The 21,682-nt window shown below is 41.1% G+C and overlaps 1 protein-coding gene across 1 annotated transcript in view; it reads right to left on the reverse strand.

Moving 5' to 3' along the window:
• Positions 1 to 7,152: 7,152 nt before the first annotated feature.
• The window catches only part of pcdh19 (protocadherin 19), a 175,837-nt gene continuing 161,307 nt past the window's right edge, over positions 7,153 to 21,682 (reverse strand). Inside the window, exon 6 of the mRNA XM_083560220.1 lies at positions 7,153 to 7,386. Coding sequence (XP_083416346.1) covers positions 7,187 to 7,386 — 200 coding nt within the window. The 3' untranslated portion in view covers positions 7,153 to 7,186. The remainder of the gene's footprint in view (positions 7,387 to 21,682) is intronic.

Below are 21,682 nucleotides of genomic sequence, written 5' to 3' on the forward strand. Positions count from 1 at the left end.
CAACTACAGCAGTCTTTTACACAACTCAAACTCACTCTCAATACCTCCAAAACAAAAAGCATGTGGTTTTGCCGTAGGGGTACTACGCCTCCTCCTGCCCTTAACATCACCACCTGCAAGGAGACTATTCTAGAACAAGTCACTGCTTATAACTACAGTCTAACCCACTTATCTCGACCTCAGTTAACTCGCCAACCCTATTAAGTCGACGTTTTTGAAGTGGAACCGACAAATTCTTGCTTTGTCTTAGCATTTTTTAATCGGTTATGTATATTTTTTTATGTCGCAGAACCCTAATATCTCGAGCACAAGGGGGGCAAATTTGCCACTTAACGTCGGTTATGTCAGGAATCCCCCTGCTACACCCCCTTCGGCGGTAGCATTCCCCGAAGCACCCGTTTTTTTTTTTCCCGCACGGAGCTTGTCGCAGTCATGCTGATCACACTATTTAAGCCCCTCACCTCCACACACTTGCGGTCCATTATTGTTTGTGCATGATCGTATGTGTTGGTTCATGTCGGTCTGTGTAATCGTGTATACGTATCCCGCTACGTACCCTTCTTCTCGGACTCCGCATTCTCTCAACGGCACCCCAGATTACTCCGATCCTCCTGTTTTCCATGTTCACGCTGTTTGCACGTTTATCCGTTGCTGCCTAGCGCTGCGCTTTCCATAGCGCGGATCTGTGGATTCTCTAGATGAACTGTCTCTGCTTTCACAGAACTTCGTGGACCGTGCTCCCGGAGCGCACCACTGGATATTACTGCTTCGCTACAAGTATTGGTGGATTATCTCCTGAGTATTCTCAATAAACTTTGTTTGCGTTTACTTCGGCTTCTGCCTCCTTATCCGCATTACAGGTTATCTCGAGCCGCATGACCAATCAAACAAATCGTGGCAATGCTGTTTTGTAAAAAAAAAAACTCCAAAAACACGTGCATGCACATTCTAAATTAAAACCGCACATCATGTAAATAAAGAAATTCAAGCACGTAATATATTGCCGCCATATTGGTTTTCGTTTATCTCTAACATCGGTTATCTCGACGCTTTTTGGCATCCCCTAGGCCGGCGACATAACCGGGTTCCACTGTACTTGGGCATCTGGTTGGAGACTTCACTTTCTTTCTCTATCCACATATCAAAGCTGCAATCTAAGGTCAAAGCCAAGCTTGGTTTCTTTTACAGAAACCACTCTTCCTTCACCACTTCTGCCAAACTTATTCTTATTCAAATGACCATTCTACCCATGTTAGATTATGGAGACACTATATATATGTTTGCTTGTAAGTCCACCCTATCAAAACTTGATGCTCTTTACCATTCTGCTATCAGGTTTGCCCCAAATGCTCCTTTCAATACACACCACTGTGCTTTATATTAATCTGTTAACTGGCCCTCCCTTTACAATCGGCGTAAAATTCACTGGTTCACCTTCATTTATAAGACCCTTCTCGGCCACTCACCTCCTTACTTAGGTCACTTGCTGCAGCTAAAGCCTGTCACATATAACACACGGTCCTCACTTCACTTTCAATTAGGCATTCCTAAAACCAACACTGCATTTGATCTTGCATCTTTTAAATCTGCTGCCGCTCGTGACTGGAATGCTTTGCAAAATACTCTCAAACTGGATAAATTAATTCCAATTTCATCTTTTAAAAATATTATATCATATTTGTTCACGGACATATGCAGTTTCTCTACATAATTTTGTTTTAAAATGTATTTATGTAATTGTTAACCTGTATGTATTTTTTATGTTTTGTATTTATTTTAGCCCTATTTCCCTTTCCCTAAGTGGTTATTCCACTTGTCAGGCCGTCACTGTAAATAAGAACTTGTTCTTAATGACTTGCCTCTAAAAATAAAGGTTAAACAAAGCAGCTTTACAGAAATCAACAGTGAAGGTGAATGGTGTGCATTTATCCCTGATGAGCAAGCCATGGCAACTGTGGCAAGGAAAAACTCCCTTAGATGTAATGAGGAAGAAACCTTGAGAGGAACCAAACTCAAAATGGGAACCCATCCTCATTTGGGTGATATCAAGAGGTTGTTAATAAATCTTTCAACAATACAGAACACTGGAAAGTGAGAACTAACATGTACTGGAGTATAAGATTATAAGTAATGTTCTTTCTCCAGTCTTTATGGTTAAAAAACTAGGAGTTACTGAGCTCAACATTTGTGATCATCACAGATCCAGCATCAGCTTCTCCATGCCAGAGCCTTTAAACACTCCAGGAGGTCCAATATCAAAACTCCACACATGTAGTGGGATCCAATTGGCACTGGTACGTCTCTAGATGGTTCGGGATGTTTGCGAGTTCGGCATCTACTTCTTTAAAGGTCCATAATCTTTATGAGGTGGGACATGACTGGAGCTGGCCAAACCTCAGGATGCCTCAGGATGGGGAGAGAAAGAGAAGCAGTGGAGAGAAATTAGCATAGCTGCTGTTCATGATATTAACAGCACAAGTTGATAATGTGCATGTGATCATATGTTCTGGAGCACAAGGTTATGATGTGAGACATGTTATGTGTAGGCTTTGCTAAAAAGATATGTTTTTAATCTGCACTTAAACTGGGAGAGTGTGTCTGAGACACGAACACTGTCAGGAAGACTATTCCAGAGTTTAGGAGCTAAATGTGAGAATGATCTACCACCTTTAGTGGACTTTGCTATTCTAGGAACTACTAGAAGCCCAGAGTTTTGAGATCTCACGGAGCGTGACGGATTGTAGCGTGTTAAAAGACTGGAGAGATACATGGGAGCCAAACCATTTAGTGCTTTATAAGTTAGAAGTAGTAGTTTGTAGTCTATTCGAAACTTAACAGGAAGCCAATGTAGGGACGATAAGATTGGGGTTATATGATCATATTTTCTTGACCTTGTAAGAACTCTTGCTGCCACATTCTGAACTAACTGAAGCTTGTTTATTAATGATGCAGGACATCCACCTAGTAATGCATTACAATAGTCTATTCTAGAGGTCATGAATGCATGGACGAGCTTCTCTGCATCGTATATAGATAACATGTTTCTTAGCTTAGAAATATTTCTAAGGTGAAAGAAGGCTGTTTTTGTAACTTGGTTGATATGATTATTAAAAGACAAGTTGCTGTCTAAAATAACTCCCAGGTCTTTTAACGTTGAACTAGTGGTTACAGAACATCCGTCTAAATGCAGGTTGAGATGCTGGAGCTTCTGTATACTGGTTTTTGGGCCGATGAGCAAAATCTCCATCTTATCAGAATTTAATAGTAGAAAGTTATTGGTCATCCAATCTCTTATTTCTTTAACACACTCAGTTATGAGCTGTATCTAAAAATAAAAACTAATTTAAATTTGCATTTGCATTTTACATTTGGGGCATTTAGCAGACGCCCTTATCCAGAGCGACGTACAAAAGTGCTTTAAATCTCTAGTAATGAATAAATCTACACTGGAATGCAAGATTACAAACTTAATATAAATATAACTCGAATTCTAAAAACTTGGAAAGTGCTAATTTAGGTATTTCAGGAAGAGGTAGGTTTTCAGTCGTCGTTTAAAGAGCTGTAATTGAGCTGTATCGCCTGGTTTTGATCAGATATATAGCTGGGTATCTTCAGCATAACAATGGAAGCTAATTCCATGCCTTCTAATAATATTTCCTAAGGGAAGCATGTATATTGTGAAAAGCAGGGGTCCTAGGGTCCTTGTGGCACACCATAATTTACTAGCATTAGCCTGGACTAGCTCTCCATTTAAGTCTACGAAATGGTAACGATCAGACAGGTAGGATTTAAACCAGCTTAATGCCTGTCCCTGAATGCCAATGTAATTCTGTAAGCGATCTAGGAGGAGATCATGGTCTATAGTGTCGAATGCAGCACTAAGATCTAGTAAAACCAACAGAGAGATGTAGCCTTGGTCTAAAGCTAAAAACAGGTCATTAGTGATTTTAACTAGAGCAGTTTCTGTGCTATGATGGGGCCTAAAACCTGACTGAAACACTTCATAGATATTGTTTTCTTGCAAGTGGGAACATAACTGTGCAGCGACAATCTTTTTTTCAAAATCTTAGACATAAATGGGAGATTTGAAATGGGTCTGTAATTCGATAGCGTGTTTGGATCCAGATCAGGTTTTTTAATGAGGGGCTTAATAACTGCTAACTTAAGGGATTTAGGGACGTGACCTAATGATAGTGAGGAGTTAATTATATTGAGAAGAGGCTCACCAGCTGTATATAACACTTCCTTCAATAAATTAGTTGAAATGGGATCTAACTGACATGTTGTTAATTTAGCTTTGGTAATAACATTATACAGCTCTTCCTGTCCTATACATGTAAAACAGTGTAGTTGTGGAGTTGTAGGTGAGATTGTGTCAGGAGATGCTGTCAGAGGTTGGACCGCAACAATTGTTTTTCTAATGTTATCTATTTATTTCAATGAAGAAATTCATAAAGTCCTCACTACTAAACTGTGATGGAACACATTTTTCAGATACCTGATCCATCCATCCATCCATCTTCTCCCGCTTATCCGATGCCGGGTCGCGGGGGCAGCAGTCTAAGCGAAGATGCCCAGACTTCCCTCTCCCTAGACACTTCTTCCAGCTCTTCCGGGGGGACACCAAGGCGTTCCCAGGCCAGCCGGGAGACATAGTCTCTCCAGCGTGTCCTAGGTCTTCCCCGGGGTCTCCTCCCAGTGGGACGCGCCCGAAACACCTTCCCAGGAAGGCGTCCAGGAGGCATCCGGAACAGATGCCCGAGCCACCTCAGCTGACCCCTCTCGATGTGGAGGAGCAGCGGATCTACTCCGAGCTCCTCCCGAGTGACTAAGCTTCTCACCCTATCTCTAAGGGATCGCCCAGCCACCCTGCGGAGGAAGCACATTTCGGCCGCCTGTATCCGGGATCTTGTCCTTTCGGTCATGACCCAGAGCTCATGACCATAGGTGAGAGTAGGAACGTAGATTGACCGGTAAATCGAAAGTTTCGCCTTGCGGCTCAGCTCCTTCTTCACCACGACAGACCGGTACATCGACCGCATTACTGCAGAAGCTGCACCGATCCGTCTGTCAATCTAGAAATTCTGTCCATAAAAATTATGAACAGAACCGGTGACAAAGGGCAGCCCTGCCGGAGTCCAACATGCACCGGGAACAAGTCTGACTTACTGCCGGCAATGCGAACCAAGCTCCTGCTTCGGTCATACAGGGACCGGACAGCCCTTAGTAAAGGGCCCCCGACCCCATACTCCCGGAGCACCCTCCACAGGCCGCCGCGAGGGACACAGTCGAATGCCTTTTCCAAATCCACAAAGCACATGTGGACTGGTTGGGCAAACTCCCATGAACCCTCCAGCACCCTGTAGAGGGTATAGAGCTGGTCCAGTGTTCCACGGCCTGGACGAAAACCACATTGTTCCTCCTGAATCCGAGGTTCTACTATCGGCCGTATTCTCCTCTCCAGTACAAATCAGATACCTGATTTGTAGTTAATTTAGCTACTGTACTGAAAAGGAACCATTGTTTTTGTTGTTTTCAATGAGTTTGCTCAGGTGTTCAGCTCTAGCAGCTTTTAGCGCCTGTTTGTAGCTGAGCATACTGTCTTTATACGCAATTCTAAATACCTCTAATTTAGTTTTCCTCCATTTTCTCTCCAAATTACGGGCTGTTCTCTTGAGGGCATGCTTATGACTATTATACCAAGGTGCAGGTGCTTGTTCTCTAACCTTTTTTAACCGGATGGGGGCAACAGTGTCTAATGTGCTAGTGAGGATAAGGTCTATGCTGTTAACCATTTCATCAAGATTATTAGCAGTTGTGGGTTTAGTAAGAAATTGAGATAAATCAGGCAGGTTATTTATGAATCTGTGGTCGGCACAATAGTGGTCGGCACAATAGTCCTACCAAGTCGATAACGTGGTAAAACACGGCTAATCTGCTCTACCGGTAGTGTGTACAGTATGAGATAATGGTCTGTGATGTCATCACTCTGAGGTAAAATATCTATATCAGTGACGTCTGCTTTGTGGGATATTATTAATTCTAATGTGTGGTTAAAACAGTGAGTTGCTCTGGTGACATTTTGTTTAACCCCAAAACAGTTTAATAAGTCGACAAATGATAATCCTAGGGCGTCGTTTGCATCATCAACATGAATATTAAAATCTCCTACAAGCAGCACTTTATCAAAATTGATCAAGAGGTCTGATAGAAAACAAGCAAACTCTTGAAGAAGATCAGCGTAGGGCCCTGGGGGTCTGTACACGGTGACCAGAGTGAGTTTTCTATGTATGTCTGTAAGTACAATTTTAAGAACGAACACTACAAATTATTTAAAGCTGAATCCTAATCTCTGACTAACAATAAGAGAGGCACTATATAATATAATCATCTGGTTTAATTCAGGTCTCAGTGAGACAGAGTGCATTGAGATTATTATCTGTGATCATCTTATTAACAATCAGTGCTTTGGGTGCAAGTGATCTAATGTTTAAAAAACCAAACTTTAGAACTTTGTTGTGTTTGCTTATCTGGCATTTTTCAGTTTTAACTGCAATAAGATTATTTCTGGATCTTGTGTATTTAATTCTTGGTTTTACTACACGAGGAATAGATACGGTTTCTATAAGCTGGGCTGTGTGCTCACTTGTAACTATTTGGTCTGTTGTATGCGTGTTCTCATAGTTGAAGATTTCCTGATGTCTTACCAGTCAGATGGTGTGAAGTATCCGAGAGAGGTTATCTGATAGCACTGGCGCTCCAACTCTGCTGGGGTGCAGGCCATCAGGGTGGAAGAACCTAGGACGCTCCCAGAAACAGTTCCAGTTATTAATAAAGAGAAGTTTGTGCTCTCGACACCATGACTGTAACCTTTTATTTAGTTCTAAAAGTCTACTTAACTTCTCAGCCCCTCGCTGGTAAGTGGGAAGGAGTCCTGACACTATGATCCTCGTTGTGGGCGATGTGCTGCGTACCGTCTCCACCAGGATCCTGAAATCACTCTAAGATCTCCGTTTGCCCCAGCCTGGTGTCGTTCGTTCCAGCATGTAGAACAACCCCTCCGAAGTTCTCGTTCAGGATCGCGGGTACCTGCGCAGCGACATCGAGAACACGAGCACCAGGAAAACAGCCACCTTACCTTTGGCTCTGGTAGCGCGGACATACCGGACGATGGAATCTCCAAGAATCACGGTATCGCGTTCTGTCTTGCGGAGAGGGGCGAAGCAGTTCTCGGTCGAGATCTCGAAGGCCGGTGGTGGTGGCGGGAGAGACGTCCTCGACCGGGGCTTGGCTCGCGGCTTCCGCTGCTGCAGCATCCAGGGTCCGTGGTGCACCGGTGCTGCAGTGAACGATACCTGGGCAGGCCGCTTTGTAGGTGCGCTGGCCCTGGGCAGAGAAACACGAGGAGTTGAGGTGCTGGGAGCGTTAGATTCAACCCGGGAATTTACCTGGGACGAGTGCACGTCTGCCCGGGATGTTGACAGCACCGCTTTTCGCTCTCACAGCTGGGCATGCAGCTCACGAATCTGTTTCTCCAAAGCCTTCATCTCCAACTCCACCGTTTGCAACTCGAACGAGTCCTCACCTGTGCTCGAAAGCAGACACACAGCCGGCATAGTGCTTATAATCGCGAACAGAGTTAAGATACAGAGATATGATAGAGTAAGAGGCAATGAATATAGTCAGCACTAGTGATAGTCAAGTTAACTAATTACAGGCACAATTCAGGAAGACAAAAACAATTTAGGATTATTAAAAAAGGTTAAAAAAGGATAGGTAAATAGTAAAGTTTGTTTGAAAACGCCGAGAGAAATACAAAAACAGAACTCGCGGCAAACTAGTCAAACACAGGAAGTCACCGGAAACAGCGAGTCCCAGTACTAGTTGCGTGTGTGGAGAACTCACCATTTACATCAACAAACTGATAGCGATCAGTCAAATAAGACCTAAGCCAGTAGGGAGCTGTTCCCTTTATTCCAACAACATTCTCAAGTCTAGCAAACAGTATAGTATGATCTATGGTGTCAAAAGCTGCACTAAGGTTGAGCAAAACAAGTAAAGAGACAAAACCCTAATCAGAGGCCAATAACAGGTCATTTACCACCTTAACTAGCGCCGTCTCCGTGCTATGATGAGGCCTAAATCCTGACTGATACATTTCAAAAATTTTATTCCTTCTGAGCATAACTGCTGTGCTACAACCTTTTCTAAAATTTTGGATATAAAGGGGAGGTTTGATTTTGGCCTGTAGTTTGACAGTTGACATGGGTCAAGGTCAGGTTTCCTATTTAGGGGGTTGAAGGCTGCTAGTTTGAAGGATTTAGGCACATAACCAGTGCTAATGGAAGAGTTTATAAATTTTAAAACAGGTTCAATTACCTCTGGAATTATCTGTTTAAAGAAACTTGTAGGCAAGGGATCGAGAATGCAGGTTGATGATTTTGATGAGGTAATTAATGAAATTAAATCATTCTCTTGAATAGGAGTAGATCTTTGTAATTGATTGTCTGTTATAATTACACTGCTGTCTACAGGGTTATTTGTAAAATAGTTTGGATTTATATTAATTGTCTGGATTTCTTGTCTGATGTTTTCAACTTTATTATTAAAAAGTGCATGAAATCATTACTACCTATTGATGGTGTGCGTGTTAGTGCAGTGCTTTTATTTCCTGTTTATTTTGCTACAGTGCTGAATAAAAATCTAGGATTATGCTTGTTATTATTTTATGACGGTGAAGAAATATGCTGATCTAGCAGCACTAAGAGATTTTCTATAATTTAGGAGGCTCTCCTTCCATGCTATTTGAAATACTGTTAATTTACGTTCTAATTTCTGAGTGATTATTTTTTCTCCCTGATCATTTTGGTCTTAAGGGGAGCTATATCATCTAGAGTGTCACAGAGCATTGATTGTAGGTATTCAGTGGCCCAGTTGAGCTCTGCAGGGTCAGACGGAGATCTAATTAATATCGTCATTTCTGGAAGATTACTGATAAATCTCGCTGCTGTAGCTGACGTGAATGTACGCTTAACATCGTAACATGGTAAGGTACTAATGCAATGACTGAGGCAGATAATGGTCTGAAATAGCTTCAGACTGTGGAAATGAGACTACATTTTACATTTTATCCAAATGTTAATAACAAATCAAGAGTGTGTCCACTACTATGAGTGGTGGTCCTATAACATTTTGATTAATTCCAACTGAATCCAGAATGGACACAACTGGTGCGTCTTCCTGATTATCAAAATGAATATTGAAGTCACCAACAGTTAATGCTTTGTCTAAAGAAGTAGCCAGTGTTGTGCTAGTTACTAAAAAATAGTAACTAGTTACAGTTACTCGTTACTTCATTCAAAAAGTAACTTAGTTACTTTTTTAAAGAACCTTCTTTAATGTTCCCTTTTTTTTTTTTATTTTAACTTTTTTTAACCATGTTAGTCTCATTGATATATAGAATCTCTTTTTCAAATCAAATCAAATCAAATTTTATTCATCACATACACATACATACAGGGTACGACATGTAGTGAAATGTTTTTATACGATGGTCCGGCATGAGGGAATAGGATGGGGGAAAGAAAAGGAGGCAGATAAATAAGTATAAGGTATAAGAAAAACTATTAAAATAAAATAAAATAAAAGAATATAAGGTATAAAGATATATAAAAGGATAATGTATAAAACAAATATACATGAAACAAATATACATATAAACAGTTGTGTAGTAAAAAATGTAAACAAAATAAAAATGTAAACAATAGGCAATTTGTGGTGGGTTGTCCATAAAGTGTCCGTGTGCGGTATGGTGTGGTGTAAAAGGTCCGTAAAGTGTCCATGTGCAATATGGTGCAATATGGTCCATGTGGTATGAATAAAATAAAAAGCGCACTGTGCTGTGCAAGTCCAGAGTTTAAAGTGTCGTGGTGCGAACGGTGAGATATGTTTAAAGTGACGTGGTACGAAGGTGAATATATGTACAAAGAAGTGTGATGATGATGGTGGAGAGAGTGGGCCAGTTCTAGATTCTGGGTGTTTCCTGGTTTAAACACCGGATGGCCTGCGGGAAGAAGCTCCTCCTCATTCTCTCTGTGTTCGCTTTCAGGGAGCGGAAGCGTTTTCCTGAACGCAACAGAGAAAAGAGTCCATTGTTGGGATGGCTGAGGTCCTTAATAATCTTCCTGGCTCTGGTCCTGCACCGCGTGCTATAAGATGTCCTGCAGGTTAGGGAGCTCAGTGTGGATGGTACGTTCAGCTGATCGCACCACCCTCTGGAGGGCTCGTCTGTCCTGCATGGTGCTGTTCCCGAACCAGGAAGTGATGCTACCCGTCAGGACGCTCTCAATGGTGCAAGTGTAGAAAGTCTTAAGCACCTGAGAGGGTAGTTTAAAGTCCCTTAAGCATCTCAGATGGTACAGACGCTGCCGGGCCTTCTTCACCAGGGTGTTGGTGTGACAGGACCAAGACAGATCCTGTGTGATGTTAACACCAAGGTACCGGAAACTGTCCACTCTCTCCACTGGGGTCCCGCTGTTGTTTATAGGTTGGTATGACCGCTCCCGCTTTGTGCTGAAGTCCACGATTAACTCCTTAGTCTTGCTGACGTTCAGGAGAAGGTTGTTCTCCTGGCACCATCTCTCCAGGTTTTTAACCTTCTGTAGGTAGGCCGCCTCGTCGTTGTTGGAGATCAGACCCACCACAACAGTGTCGTCAGCAAACTTGATGATGGTGGTGGAGTTGGATGTGGCCACACAGTCATGTGTGTACATTGAGTAAATCAGGGGGCTCAGAACACAACCCTGGGGGGCGCCAGTGCTGAGGGTGAGGGTGGATGAGGTGTGTTTTCCCACCCGTACGGCTTGTGGTCTGTCTGTCAGGAAGTTAGAGATCCATTGACACAGCGGCTGGCTGAGTCCCAGGACCTCCAACTTAGAGGTGAGTGTGGAGGGAATTATGGTGTTAAACGCTGAACTGTAGTCCACGAACAACATCTTTGCATAATTCCCATTTCTTTGGTCCAGGTGGCTCATCGTGGTGTGGAGAAGATGAGCAATGGCGTCCTCAGTAGAGCGGTTCTGACGGTACGCAAACTGTAGTGGGTCCAGTGTGTCTGGTAGTGATGCAGTGATGAAGTCTCTGACCAGTCTCTCGAAGCACTTCATCACTACTGAGGTCAAGGCTACAGGGCGGTAGTCGTTAAGGCAGGCGGGCTGGGGTTTCTTCCCCAAGCGAGGCCTGGCCAAAATAGCAGAACAAAATTAAATCACACAATCACAAAACAAACAAAAACGCAAAAGACAACTCAAGTGCATTTCAATTTAAATAAAAGTGCCATTAATTAAAACATTTGCATTTGTGGATAGACTCATGTTCAATAGATTTAACATAATGTTTAAAATCATTTAAGGAAATTAGACACTGTAGCTTTAGTCATTTCTGTAGGTCATTCCAAGTTGAAGGTGCAAAAAACATAAAAGCCTTTTTGAACAACTCTGTCCTAGCTTGAGGAACATTTAATGAGAGAATATTCTGGGACCGTAAACCATAAGTACTCTGTACAAAAGAAAGAAATTCGGATATGTAGCCTGGCAGCCTGCCTATAATACCCTTATATATAAAAATATAAAGGTGAGTAAGCCGCGATTACGGAGAGGGCAAATTCACTTTGGAGTAAAGTGTACAATGATGCGAGAGAGGTCTGCAATTTGAAATAAACCTTAAAGCTCCATGAAACACAGCATCCAACATCTGAAGACACTTTGATGGGGCATTCATATACAACAGATCACCATAATCAATAATAGAGAGAAATGTGGCATCAACTAGCCTTTTTCTAGCAGAAAAAGTAAAACAAGATTTGTTACTAAAGAAAAAACCTAGCTTCAATTTCAACTTTTTTTTACTAGATTCTGTATATGAAGCTCAAAAGAAAGGTGTTCATCAATTAAAAATACTAAATATTTATAAGATTAAACTACCTCAATTGTTTTACCCTGGGGTCAGTAACAATATTCAGGTCTAACTCTTTTTTCCTTGAGTTTGAAAATACCATTACTTTGGTCCTCTCTGCATTAAGCACAAGCTTTAAATGATAAAGCTGTGCTTGCACTCTATCAAAAGCAGATTGCAAGCATTCATATGCCTTCCTAATGGTAGCTGCAAAACAATAAATGACCGTATCATCTGCATAAAAATGGAAAGATGCATGTTGAACATTTTCCCCTAGACAGTTTATATAAATAGTGAATAAAAGTGGCCCTAGAATGGAGCCTTGCGGGACCCCTTTACAGATTGATAAATATTTTGACGTTAGGCCATCATCTTGCGTAGCTTGAGTCCTTTTAGCGAGGTAGTTAATAAACCAGCCCACAGAGTGCTGAGATATACCTATACTGATCAGTCTCTGCACTAATATACTAGGGTCAACAGTGTCAAATGCTTTGGACAAATCAATAAACATAGACACACAGTGTTTCTTATCATCAAGTGCTTTGACTATATCATTAATTACTTTCATAGCAGCAGTGGTAGTGCTGTGTTTTTTCCTAAAACCAGATTGATACTTAGATAAAATTGACTGAGCATTTAAATACTCTTTTACTTGTTCACTAACCAAAGATTCCAACACTTTGGCCAAAGCTGAGAGTTTGGAAATAGGTCTATAATTATTTAGCAAGGTAGGGTCACCTCCTTTCAAAAGTGGCAAAACATAAGCAGACTTCCATACCTTGGGAATTTTGTTTGTGATCAGAGAAAGATTAAAAAAGATGAGTCAAAGGTTCAGCTAGAATATCTGCAGCTAATTTAAAAAAGAAAGGGTCTAAGTAATCTGGGCCCGCAGATTTTCGAGGATTCAATTGTTTCAGAGCTTTATGAACATCAGCAACAGAGAAGGAGCTAAGACTGAAAGTTTTGTCAGCAGTAATAAAGGTGTCATTTACAGGCTCCGACACTATAGGAGCAACAGAATTAAACAAAGATCCAGATGATATGAAATGCTCATTATAACAATTTAACATTTCTACTTTGTCAGATATAGACACACCATTTTTAACTAGAGACACCGGAAACCCTGTTGGTTTAGTCGTTGCAGATAATGACTTCATAGTTTTCCAGAATTGTTTTGGGTCATTTAGATTCTCTGTAGTTTCAGATAAATAAAATTCAGCTTTAGCTTTTCTAAAAAAATGAATTGAAGTGAATCTGTTTCTCAAACATCTGAAGACAAGCCAGTCAGCATCAGTATCCGATCTCCTTGCTTTTGCCCAGGCTACATTTCTCTCGTGGAGCAATTTTGAAATCTCAGAAGAAAACCAGGGATTGTCCCGACCCTTAAATCTAAATATACGAATAGGTGCATGTCTGTTCAAAATATCAAGAAAAAAAAGTCAGGGCTAATTTCACATCATCAAACAAAGCAATTCTACTCCAGTCAAAATAAAACAAATCATATAAAAAACCCTGTTCAACAAACATTTTCATATTTCGCCTTTCAACAATACGAGGTGTAGACTTGGGCACCTTAGTATCTCTAACAGCAGCAATCACACAGTGATTACTCACATCATTAGAAAAAACACCTATTGCAGAATACTTAAAAGGGGCATTGGTCAGGATTAAATAAATGAGTGATGATTTCTCCAGGTATTTAGAATTTGGCCGAGTAGGAGTGTTAATTAATTGAGTCAAATTTAAACTGTCACACTGCTCTTTAAAAGCATTTGATACCGGCCTTAGCCAGTCCCAGTTCAGATCACCAACAACAATAGTGTCATTACAAATAACTTGACTTAACAAATTTGATAATGTAGAAGAAGTAGAAGAAGAAGAAGGAGAAGGAGTTCTATAACAACCAGCCTGATTTGGTGGTCTTTTAAGACTTCAAGATTTAATGCCAAAAACTCAAATTGTTTACAAACCGATTTTGAGAGCACCAAACTAGAATTAAATTTGCATTTGATATAAATAGCAACACCTCCCCCTCTTTTTGGGCAATCTGAACGATACACTTTATAACCATCAATGCCAATATCGTTTTCAAGGACAGATTTAGTCAGCCAGGTTTCAGACAAAACAACATCAGCGTCAGTTGACTTGACCCATAAATTAACCATATCTAGTTTGGACATTAAACTCCGAACATTGAGATGAATAATACCCAGGCCAGACCTTGATTTAAAATCTTCAGGTGTATCACATATCTTAAGGCTATCAGGGCCCAGATTACGCAGAACATTTCCAGAAATTAATAATAAAATAATAACAAGAAGTCTGGACTTGATTTGCAGCAGAAAGTCCCAGATCTAGAATTTAATGATATAAAAAAAACAGGAAGTGAGTCTGCAGTGACAATAAACCAATCCTTCAAAATGTAGAGGCAATGAAGATGGAGTAGATTTGCAGCCTTAAAAACAAACATAAATGAGTGACTTGGCCCCTGTGATTTAAATTGGACCTTGGAAATTGTTTCAGGCCTTGAGACTACATAAGGGAACTGCATAAGAATAGACTCATTTTCTAAATGCAAATGGACAACCCCACTAGTAAGGGGGATCGAAAGGATAAACAAGACTAGATAAAACATCATTTTTAGGACAAAAATGCGACTGAGACTGTAACAGATGACAGCCCAGATTGGAGGCAGCTGAGGCTGTAGCCGGTGACAGTCTGATGGTAAAAACAGCTCAGGCTGTAGCTACTAAGGCTACAGCAGATGATAAACTGGTGGAATGAAGGGAGCTGAGACCGTAATAGGCAGACCCCCTGAGATGACGGTAGTGAGGATGTGAAGGCCACAGCTAAAGTAGGCAAATGCCCAATAACTGAGTTTTAGGCAGGCAGCACCCTGATAGTAGAGGCAGTAGCTGGTGGCAGCAAGCCCTGAGAACTGTAACTACAGCTAGTGGTAGCTAGCTGTTAGCAGATATAAGTGTCCAGTTTGAAAATATTCACCAATGAAACACAGTACTGTGCCTCAATATTAAGGACTTTTTGGGGTTTCTTTCACCCATCCGAAGCTAAAACGCACAGATGTAGTGGTGATGTACCTCTTGCAATTCCAAAGAATGATACAAACTGTGAGTTAATAGTGCAGAGATCCAGAGGCCCTCCTGAAATTCCAAAGAATGATACAAGCTGTGAGTCAGTAGTGCAGAGATCCAAAGGCCCAAAAATACCAAAAAAGCAAATAAAAACGCCACGTCGGAACACAGTAATCCACTCGGTTGCTTTAAAAATCCATATGTTGAATTTCCACTGTTAAAAATTATATTTAATAGAGATGCCTTTTCCAAACAAAAAACAAACAATACAGGACAAACATGGTTTCTGCCATCTTGGATTAGGGGTGGGGCAAAAAATTAATGCCCTTTTACGTGTTATGGTCTATACAAACACAAAACTAACTTAAACACAAATACATTTTTAAACACTATTTTATTTAAGTCAGACCAGTACAAACTGAATATATCACAAAGATTTCTGAAATAAACAACAAAACAAGCTGAATAATATATTCAGAATAAAAAACTAAAGTGGCTTCTGCTGTTGTGTTGAGCTCTTAAAAATGTTCCTTTCACAGCTGAAGTATTAAAACTATCAAAAATGTAGAACAGAACACCGGGTTAGCTTCTAGCTTCTATCTTCTAGCATGGAGTTCCTGGAGGAGCTTCAGCAGATTGGAATTGCTGTTTATCGCAGTAGATACGACCTTCGAACCAGAAAGACACAGCTTACATTCGACTTAAAAGTTTTTGTCTTTATACTCAACTAAAAAAAAATAATGAGCATATTTCCACTTTGATAAACTCGTCTTGCTCTCGCCTCGACTCGCCATTACTGTTGCACAGACCTGAATAAACGGAGACACGTCCACAGCGTCTTCTTCGAGTATACAGAGGGTAATTCTACAATCCTACAATGCGACGCTGCTGTAAGCAGGTTAGGCTGTAGTCTACACTTCAGCCGAAATTCATTCATTTAAAAAAGTTAAACAGGTAACGCACCATACGGTTACGGTAACGGTAACAAAGTTACTTTATTTTTAATAGTAACGCGTTACAGTATTAGTAACTGTCAAAAGTAATGCGTTACCGGTAACGCGTTACTGCCCAACACTGGAAGTAGCTATATTTGTAATAAAATCTGCAAATTCTATGAGAAAATCAGAGTAGGGGCCTGGGGGTCTATAAATAATAATGAATGGAATTGAGTGACTGGACCAACTTTTGGACACTAAATATTTTAATATATTAATATTTGGACACTAAATAACCCAGCCATTAGGGTTGCACAAGCTAGTGCACTCTTAGTGCCTGTCCCAAATAGGGAAAAATGGGGAAGGTTGCGTTAGGAAGGGCATCCAGTGTAAAACATGTGCCAAATCAAATATGCGGGTCACAAAAGAGAAATTCATACTGGATCGGTCGAGGCCCGGGTTACCAACGACTGCCACAGGTATTGTTAGCCAACCGGTAAAAATTGGGCTACTGTTGGCTGAAGGAGGAGAAGGAGAGGAGGAAGACGTCTACAGAGATGGCAGGGAAAAGTGGAGGAGAGTGGAGGTTAGGGTTGGTACTTTAAATGTTGGTACTTTGACTGGTAATAGGAGATAGTTAGCTGATATGATGGAGAGGAGAAAGGTAGACATGTTGTGTGTTCAGGCGACCAAGTAAAAATGGAGTAAGGCCAGGAACATTGGAGGTGCGTTTAAACTGTTCTTTCATAGTGTGGATGGAAAGAAAAATGGTGTAGGGGTAATTCTGAGGGAAGAGTACAGTAAGAGTGTAGTGGAGGTGAAGAGAGTTTTTGATAGGTTGATGAACATGAAGCTGAAATTTGATGTGATTTGAGTGATGATAAATGTCATCAGTGCTTATGCTCCACAAGTGGGTTGTGAGAAGGAGAAGAAGGAAAAATTCTGGAGTGAGTTAGATGAAGTGGGAGAAGGTGAACCTAGGAATGAAAGATTGGTGATCCGGGCATATTTCAATGGGCATGTAGGTGAAGGCAATCGAGGGTATGAGGAGGTACGGGTAGGTATGTCTTTAAGGAGAGGAATGTGAAAGGGCAGATGGTGTTTGTTTTTGCTTAAAGGATGGAAATAACAGTGGTGAACACTTATATTAAGAAGAACGAGGATCATAGGGTGACGTATAAGAGTGGAGGAAGGTGCAGACAGGTGGACTATGTTCTATGTAGGAGATGCAACCTACAGACGATTGGAGACTGTAAGGTGTTGGCAGCGGACAGTGTAGTTACTCAAAGAGTAAGACTGTAGATTCAGGGAAGAGGTCAGACAGGGGCTCGCTAGTGGTGAGGAGGTGCTGGATGATTGGGCAACTACTGCAGAAGTGATAAGGGAGACAGCTAATAAGGTACTTGGTGTGACATCTGGAAATAGAACGAAAGACAAAGAGACATGGTGGTAAAATGCAGAAGTGCAGGAGAGCATAAGGAGAAAAAGGTTGGCAAAACAGAATTGTGAAAAAGTGATAAAAAAAAGTCGGCAGGAGTTCAAGGAGATGCGGCAGCAAGTAAAGAGGGATGTGGCGAAAGCCAAGGAAAATACTTATGAGGAGCTGTATGAGAAGTTGGACACTAAGGAGGGAGAAAAGGATTTGTACCAATTGGCCAGGCAGAGGGACCGAGCTGGCAAGGATGTGCTGCAAGTCAAAGCAATAAAGGATGGAGGTGGAAATGTGTTGACTAGTGAGGAGAGTGTGTTAAGAAGGTGGAGGGAGTATTTTGAGCAGCTGATAAACAAGGAAAATGAGAGAGAGAGAAGGTTGGATGGTGTGAAGATGGTGAAGCAGGAAGTGGATAGGATTAGTAAGGAAGAAGTTAGAGCAGCGATTAAGAGGATGAAGAGTGGAAAGTCGGTTGGACCAGATGACATAATGGTAGAAGCATGGAGATGTTCAGGAGAGATGGCAGTAGAGTTTTTAACAAGATTGTTTAACAGGATTTAGAAAGGTGAAAGGATGCTTGAGGAATGGAGGAGGAGTGTGCTGGTACCAATCTTTAAGAACAAGAGAGATGTGCAGACCTGCACTAACTACAGGGGAATTAAGTTGATAAGTCACACTATGAAGCTATGGGAAAGAGTAGTGAAAGCCAGGCTGAGAGTAGAGGTAACTATCTGTGAGCAACAGGATGGTTTTATGCCGAGAAAGAGCACCAAAGGTGCATTATTTGCTTTGAGAATGTTGATGGATAAGTATAGAGAAGGTCAGCAGTAGTTGCATTGTGTGTTTGTGGATTTAGAGAAAGTGTATGACTGGGTGCCGAGAGAGGATTTGTGGTATTGTATGAGAAAATCAGGTGTGTCAGAGAAGTATGTAAGGGTGGTGCAGGACATGTATGAGGGCAGTGTGACAGCAGTAAAGTGTGCAGTAGGAATGACAGACTGGTTCAAGGTGGAGGTACATGCTGAAGAGAAGGGGAATGAAAGTCAGTAGGAGTAAGACAGAGTAAATGTATGAATGAGAGGAAGGTCAGTGGAGTGGTGTGGTTGCAGGGAAAAGAGGTGAAGAATGTGTATGAGTTCAGGTTCCTGGGGTCAACAGTGCAAAGTAATGGAGATTGTGTTAAAGAAGTAAAGGAAAGAGTGCAGGCAGGATGGAGTGGGTGGAGAAGAGTGCCAGGAGTGATTTGTGATAGAATAGTGTCTGCAAGAGTGAAAGGGAAAGTTTATAGGATTGTGGTGAGACCTGCGATGTTGTATGGTTTAGAGATAGTGGCATTGAGTAAAAGACAGGAGGTGGAGCTCGAGGTAGCAGAGCTGAAGATGTTGAGGTTTTCGTTGGGAGTGACGAGGATAGACAGGATTAGAAATGAGTTTATTAGAGAGACAGCACATGTTGGAGACAAGGTGAGGGAGGCGAGATTGAGATGGTTTGGACATGTGCAAACCATCTCCTACTGGTGTATATCAGTAGGAGAATAATGAGGATGGAGCCACCAGGAAGGAGGAAAAGAGGAAGTCCAGGGGGCGGTTTATGGATGTGGTGAGGGAAGACATGCAGGTAGTTGGGTTAAAAGAGGCAGATGTAGAGGACAGGGGGGTATGGAGACAGATGTGGTGACCCCTAATAAGAGAAGCTGAAAGAAAAAGAAGAATATTTGGACTCTATATACCTTTGTGGTTCCAGGTTTCCTACACTAGTTGGCACCTTAGTTAACTAGTTAAAATATATAAAGTAGTACAGTGGTACCTTGACCTACGATGCATTAATGTACAAGTTTTCCGAGGTACGAGCGGTCACTCGGTTGATTTTTTGCTTTGTTCTGCCAGCAAAAAATTAAGGTACAAGCTCGAAACGCCGCTGCTAGATGGCGAAGCGAAGCCAGAACGCGAAGATTGTGACGAAAATTTAGATAAGCAAAGAAGAAAAAGTTAAAAATTTTAAGTTTAGGGATACCTAGTGTACAGTAGTGTTAGCAAAAAAAAAGTTTTCACTCTTCCTCCGTTTATCGCCTCTACACAGGGTGGCATTTTGATGGTTGGAACGGATTAATGCCATTTTAAGTATTTTCAATGGGGGAAATTTATTTGATGTGTGAGCAAATTGCGGTTCCGAACTCAACCACGGAACAAATTAAACTCGTACGTCAAGGTACCACTGTATATAAATTGTATATATAAATAGAACTGGACAATGGTAAAGCCTTGATATTTTGTAGCTCCCTGTCATTGTTAACCACTTTGAAGTGCCCAATCTTTTCCACTGAGGGCCCTGTTTTTAAAGTGTCTAATGATTTTCATTTTTAATGACCATGAGGTGTGGTCCTTGATTGGTTGGGATGTGCAAAAAAAGAATTAGAAGGGCATGGTGGACACCATTTTTAGGCTAAATGATTGAACACACACTAGCACACTGTACTGTTGCATATTTACTCCTATAAACATGTACTCCTAAAAACACCAAAAATAACTTCACAGCACCAATAGGGTATATTCTAGAGCTGAAAGGAATGTTTTGGCACCTGGTCATCGATTTTATGACGTATTGGAAAGAAGAAAAAGGAAAAGGTACAGTCTGGTGGTACTAGACAAATTCAGCAGATAGATGGAAGCACAACCAACAGCACAATTATATGCTGAAAATTTGGAATTTGGAACTGAGCTTAGACAATGCTTTACACTTTTTGTACAGAGTTGCCCCGAAAGGCCTTGCAAATAAAACACTGTCAGGGTAAATGGTGGAAAAAAACGGAACACAAAAAACAAGCTTGGATAAAATCTGCGCAGAGACCAAATTAAATTGGGTAAGCATTCAAAGCATTCAACAGGAAGTGGAACGACATAAGAAGGACAGGGGCGCTTAAGGTAATACTGACCACATCTACAGCAGTAAAAGTATAAGGTATCCCTTCACCCACTGCACACGAGCATGAAACCCAAATGTGGGGCATGTGGGTGAATTTAAAACCACTGCTATAACAACCTCAAATCCCAACATCAGATGCTCATGCTGGCACAGACTCAGGTGAGAAACCATCAGCAGAAGAACCACCCACAGAGCAATTACCAGAGGAACAGCCTAGATCACCAGCAGGACAGTCCCCTGTGACTGCAGGATTTGCCGAATGACCAATCTGGTACATCATTAGAGGAGGTCCCAAAAAGAACTAGTCTGGTGCAGAATCAAGGAGAAGCACAGCAAATTCTAGGTCCCTCAAACAAAGAAGTACAGTGGAGACCAGAATTATAACGAACATAGTTCTGGATGAAATGAGGCATGAAGTAGCACTGCTTCTATGTGCAAGGCAGGCAAACCAGACCCCGAAGAGTCAGAAGAGAGCTAGCAGGATGGCATAAATTGTGTAGTAGAAACTGCTGAACAGGAAGATACAAGTAGTAGAAAAGCTAATAGGAACAGAGCTAAAAATCCATTTAACGGAAAATAGGAACAGCAGGGTATTAGATATAAAAAAAAGGGTGTCAGAAGACAGGCAGACAGAAAAATAATCAGAAGCTACCTCATTAGTAACCTTAAAAGCATCGGTAATATTGTCAATAATCATAAAAATAAGCTTAACAAGAAAGGAGACAGTAAGGTTGAAGGGATGAAAAAAGAATAATGTTAAAAACATTATTACTAAAACATTAAATAGAATGTCAGAAGAGTTTGAAACAGGATCCGTAAATGTCATTGAACAAGACATAAATAGAGAAGACTTAGAAAGAATCAAAGGGAAAAATTCAAGAACACAACATGAGGCATAAAAAGTAATGCAGATCAGATAGAAGAATTCAACCAGAAGGGGCAAAATTGTTCTTACAATGGTTAAAATGTACAGACTGCAATAGTATGTGCTAGAAAATGGCAGGTAGTTAGGGTTGTTCCAACTCCTAAAAATCTATGTTGTGAGATACACAGTTGCCACTGTCACACTGCATATTTCAAGCATGCGCCCCAATTTCTCTGAACTGCTTTGATCCAGCCCATACTAGACCAGACCCAAGTACTAGCAAGCAGAAGACCTGTCAAGCAGAAACCTTCAAAGGACCTTAAAATAGACAATTCTCTCACTTTTCCCCCCATATGTGCTATCTGTTTATGGGCCTCTGAATTGGATTTGTAATTAGCATTTACTAAACCTTTGAGATGTGTTAAGCTAATATGAGACCCTTCAATTCTTAATAAAAACAAATGAACCACTGAATATCAACGAG

Source organism: Silurus aristotelis, assembly GCF_946808225.1.
Source record: "Silurus aristotelis genome assembly, chromosome: 14".
Taxonomy (NCBI): Eukaryota; Metazoa; Chordata; class Actinopteri; order Siluriformes; family Siluridae; genus Silurus; species Silurus aristotelis.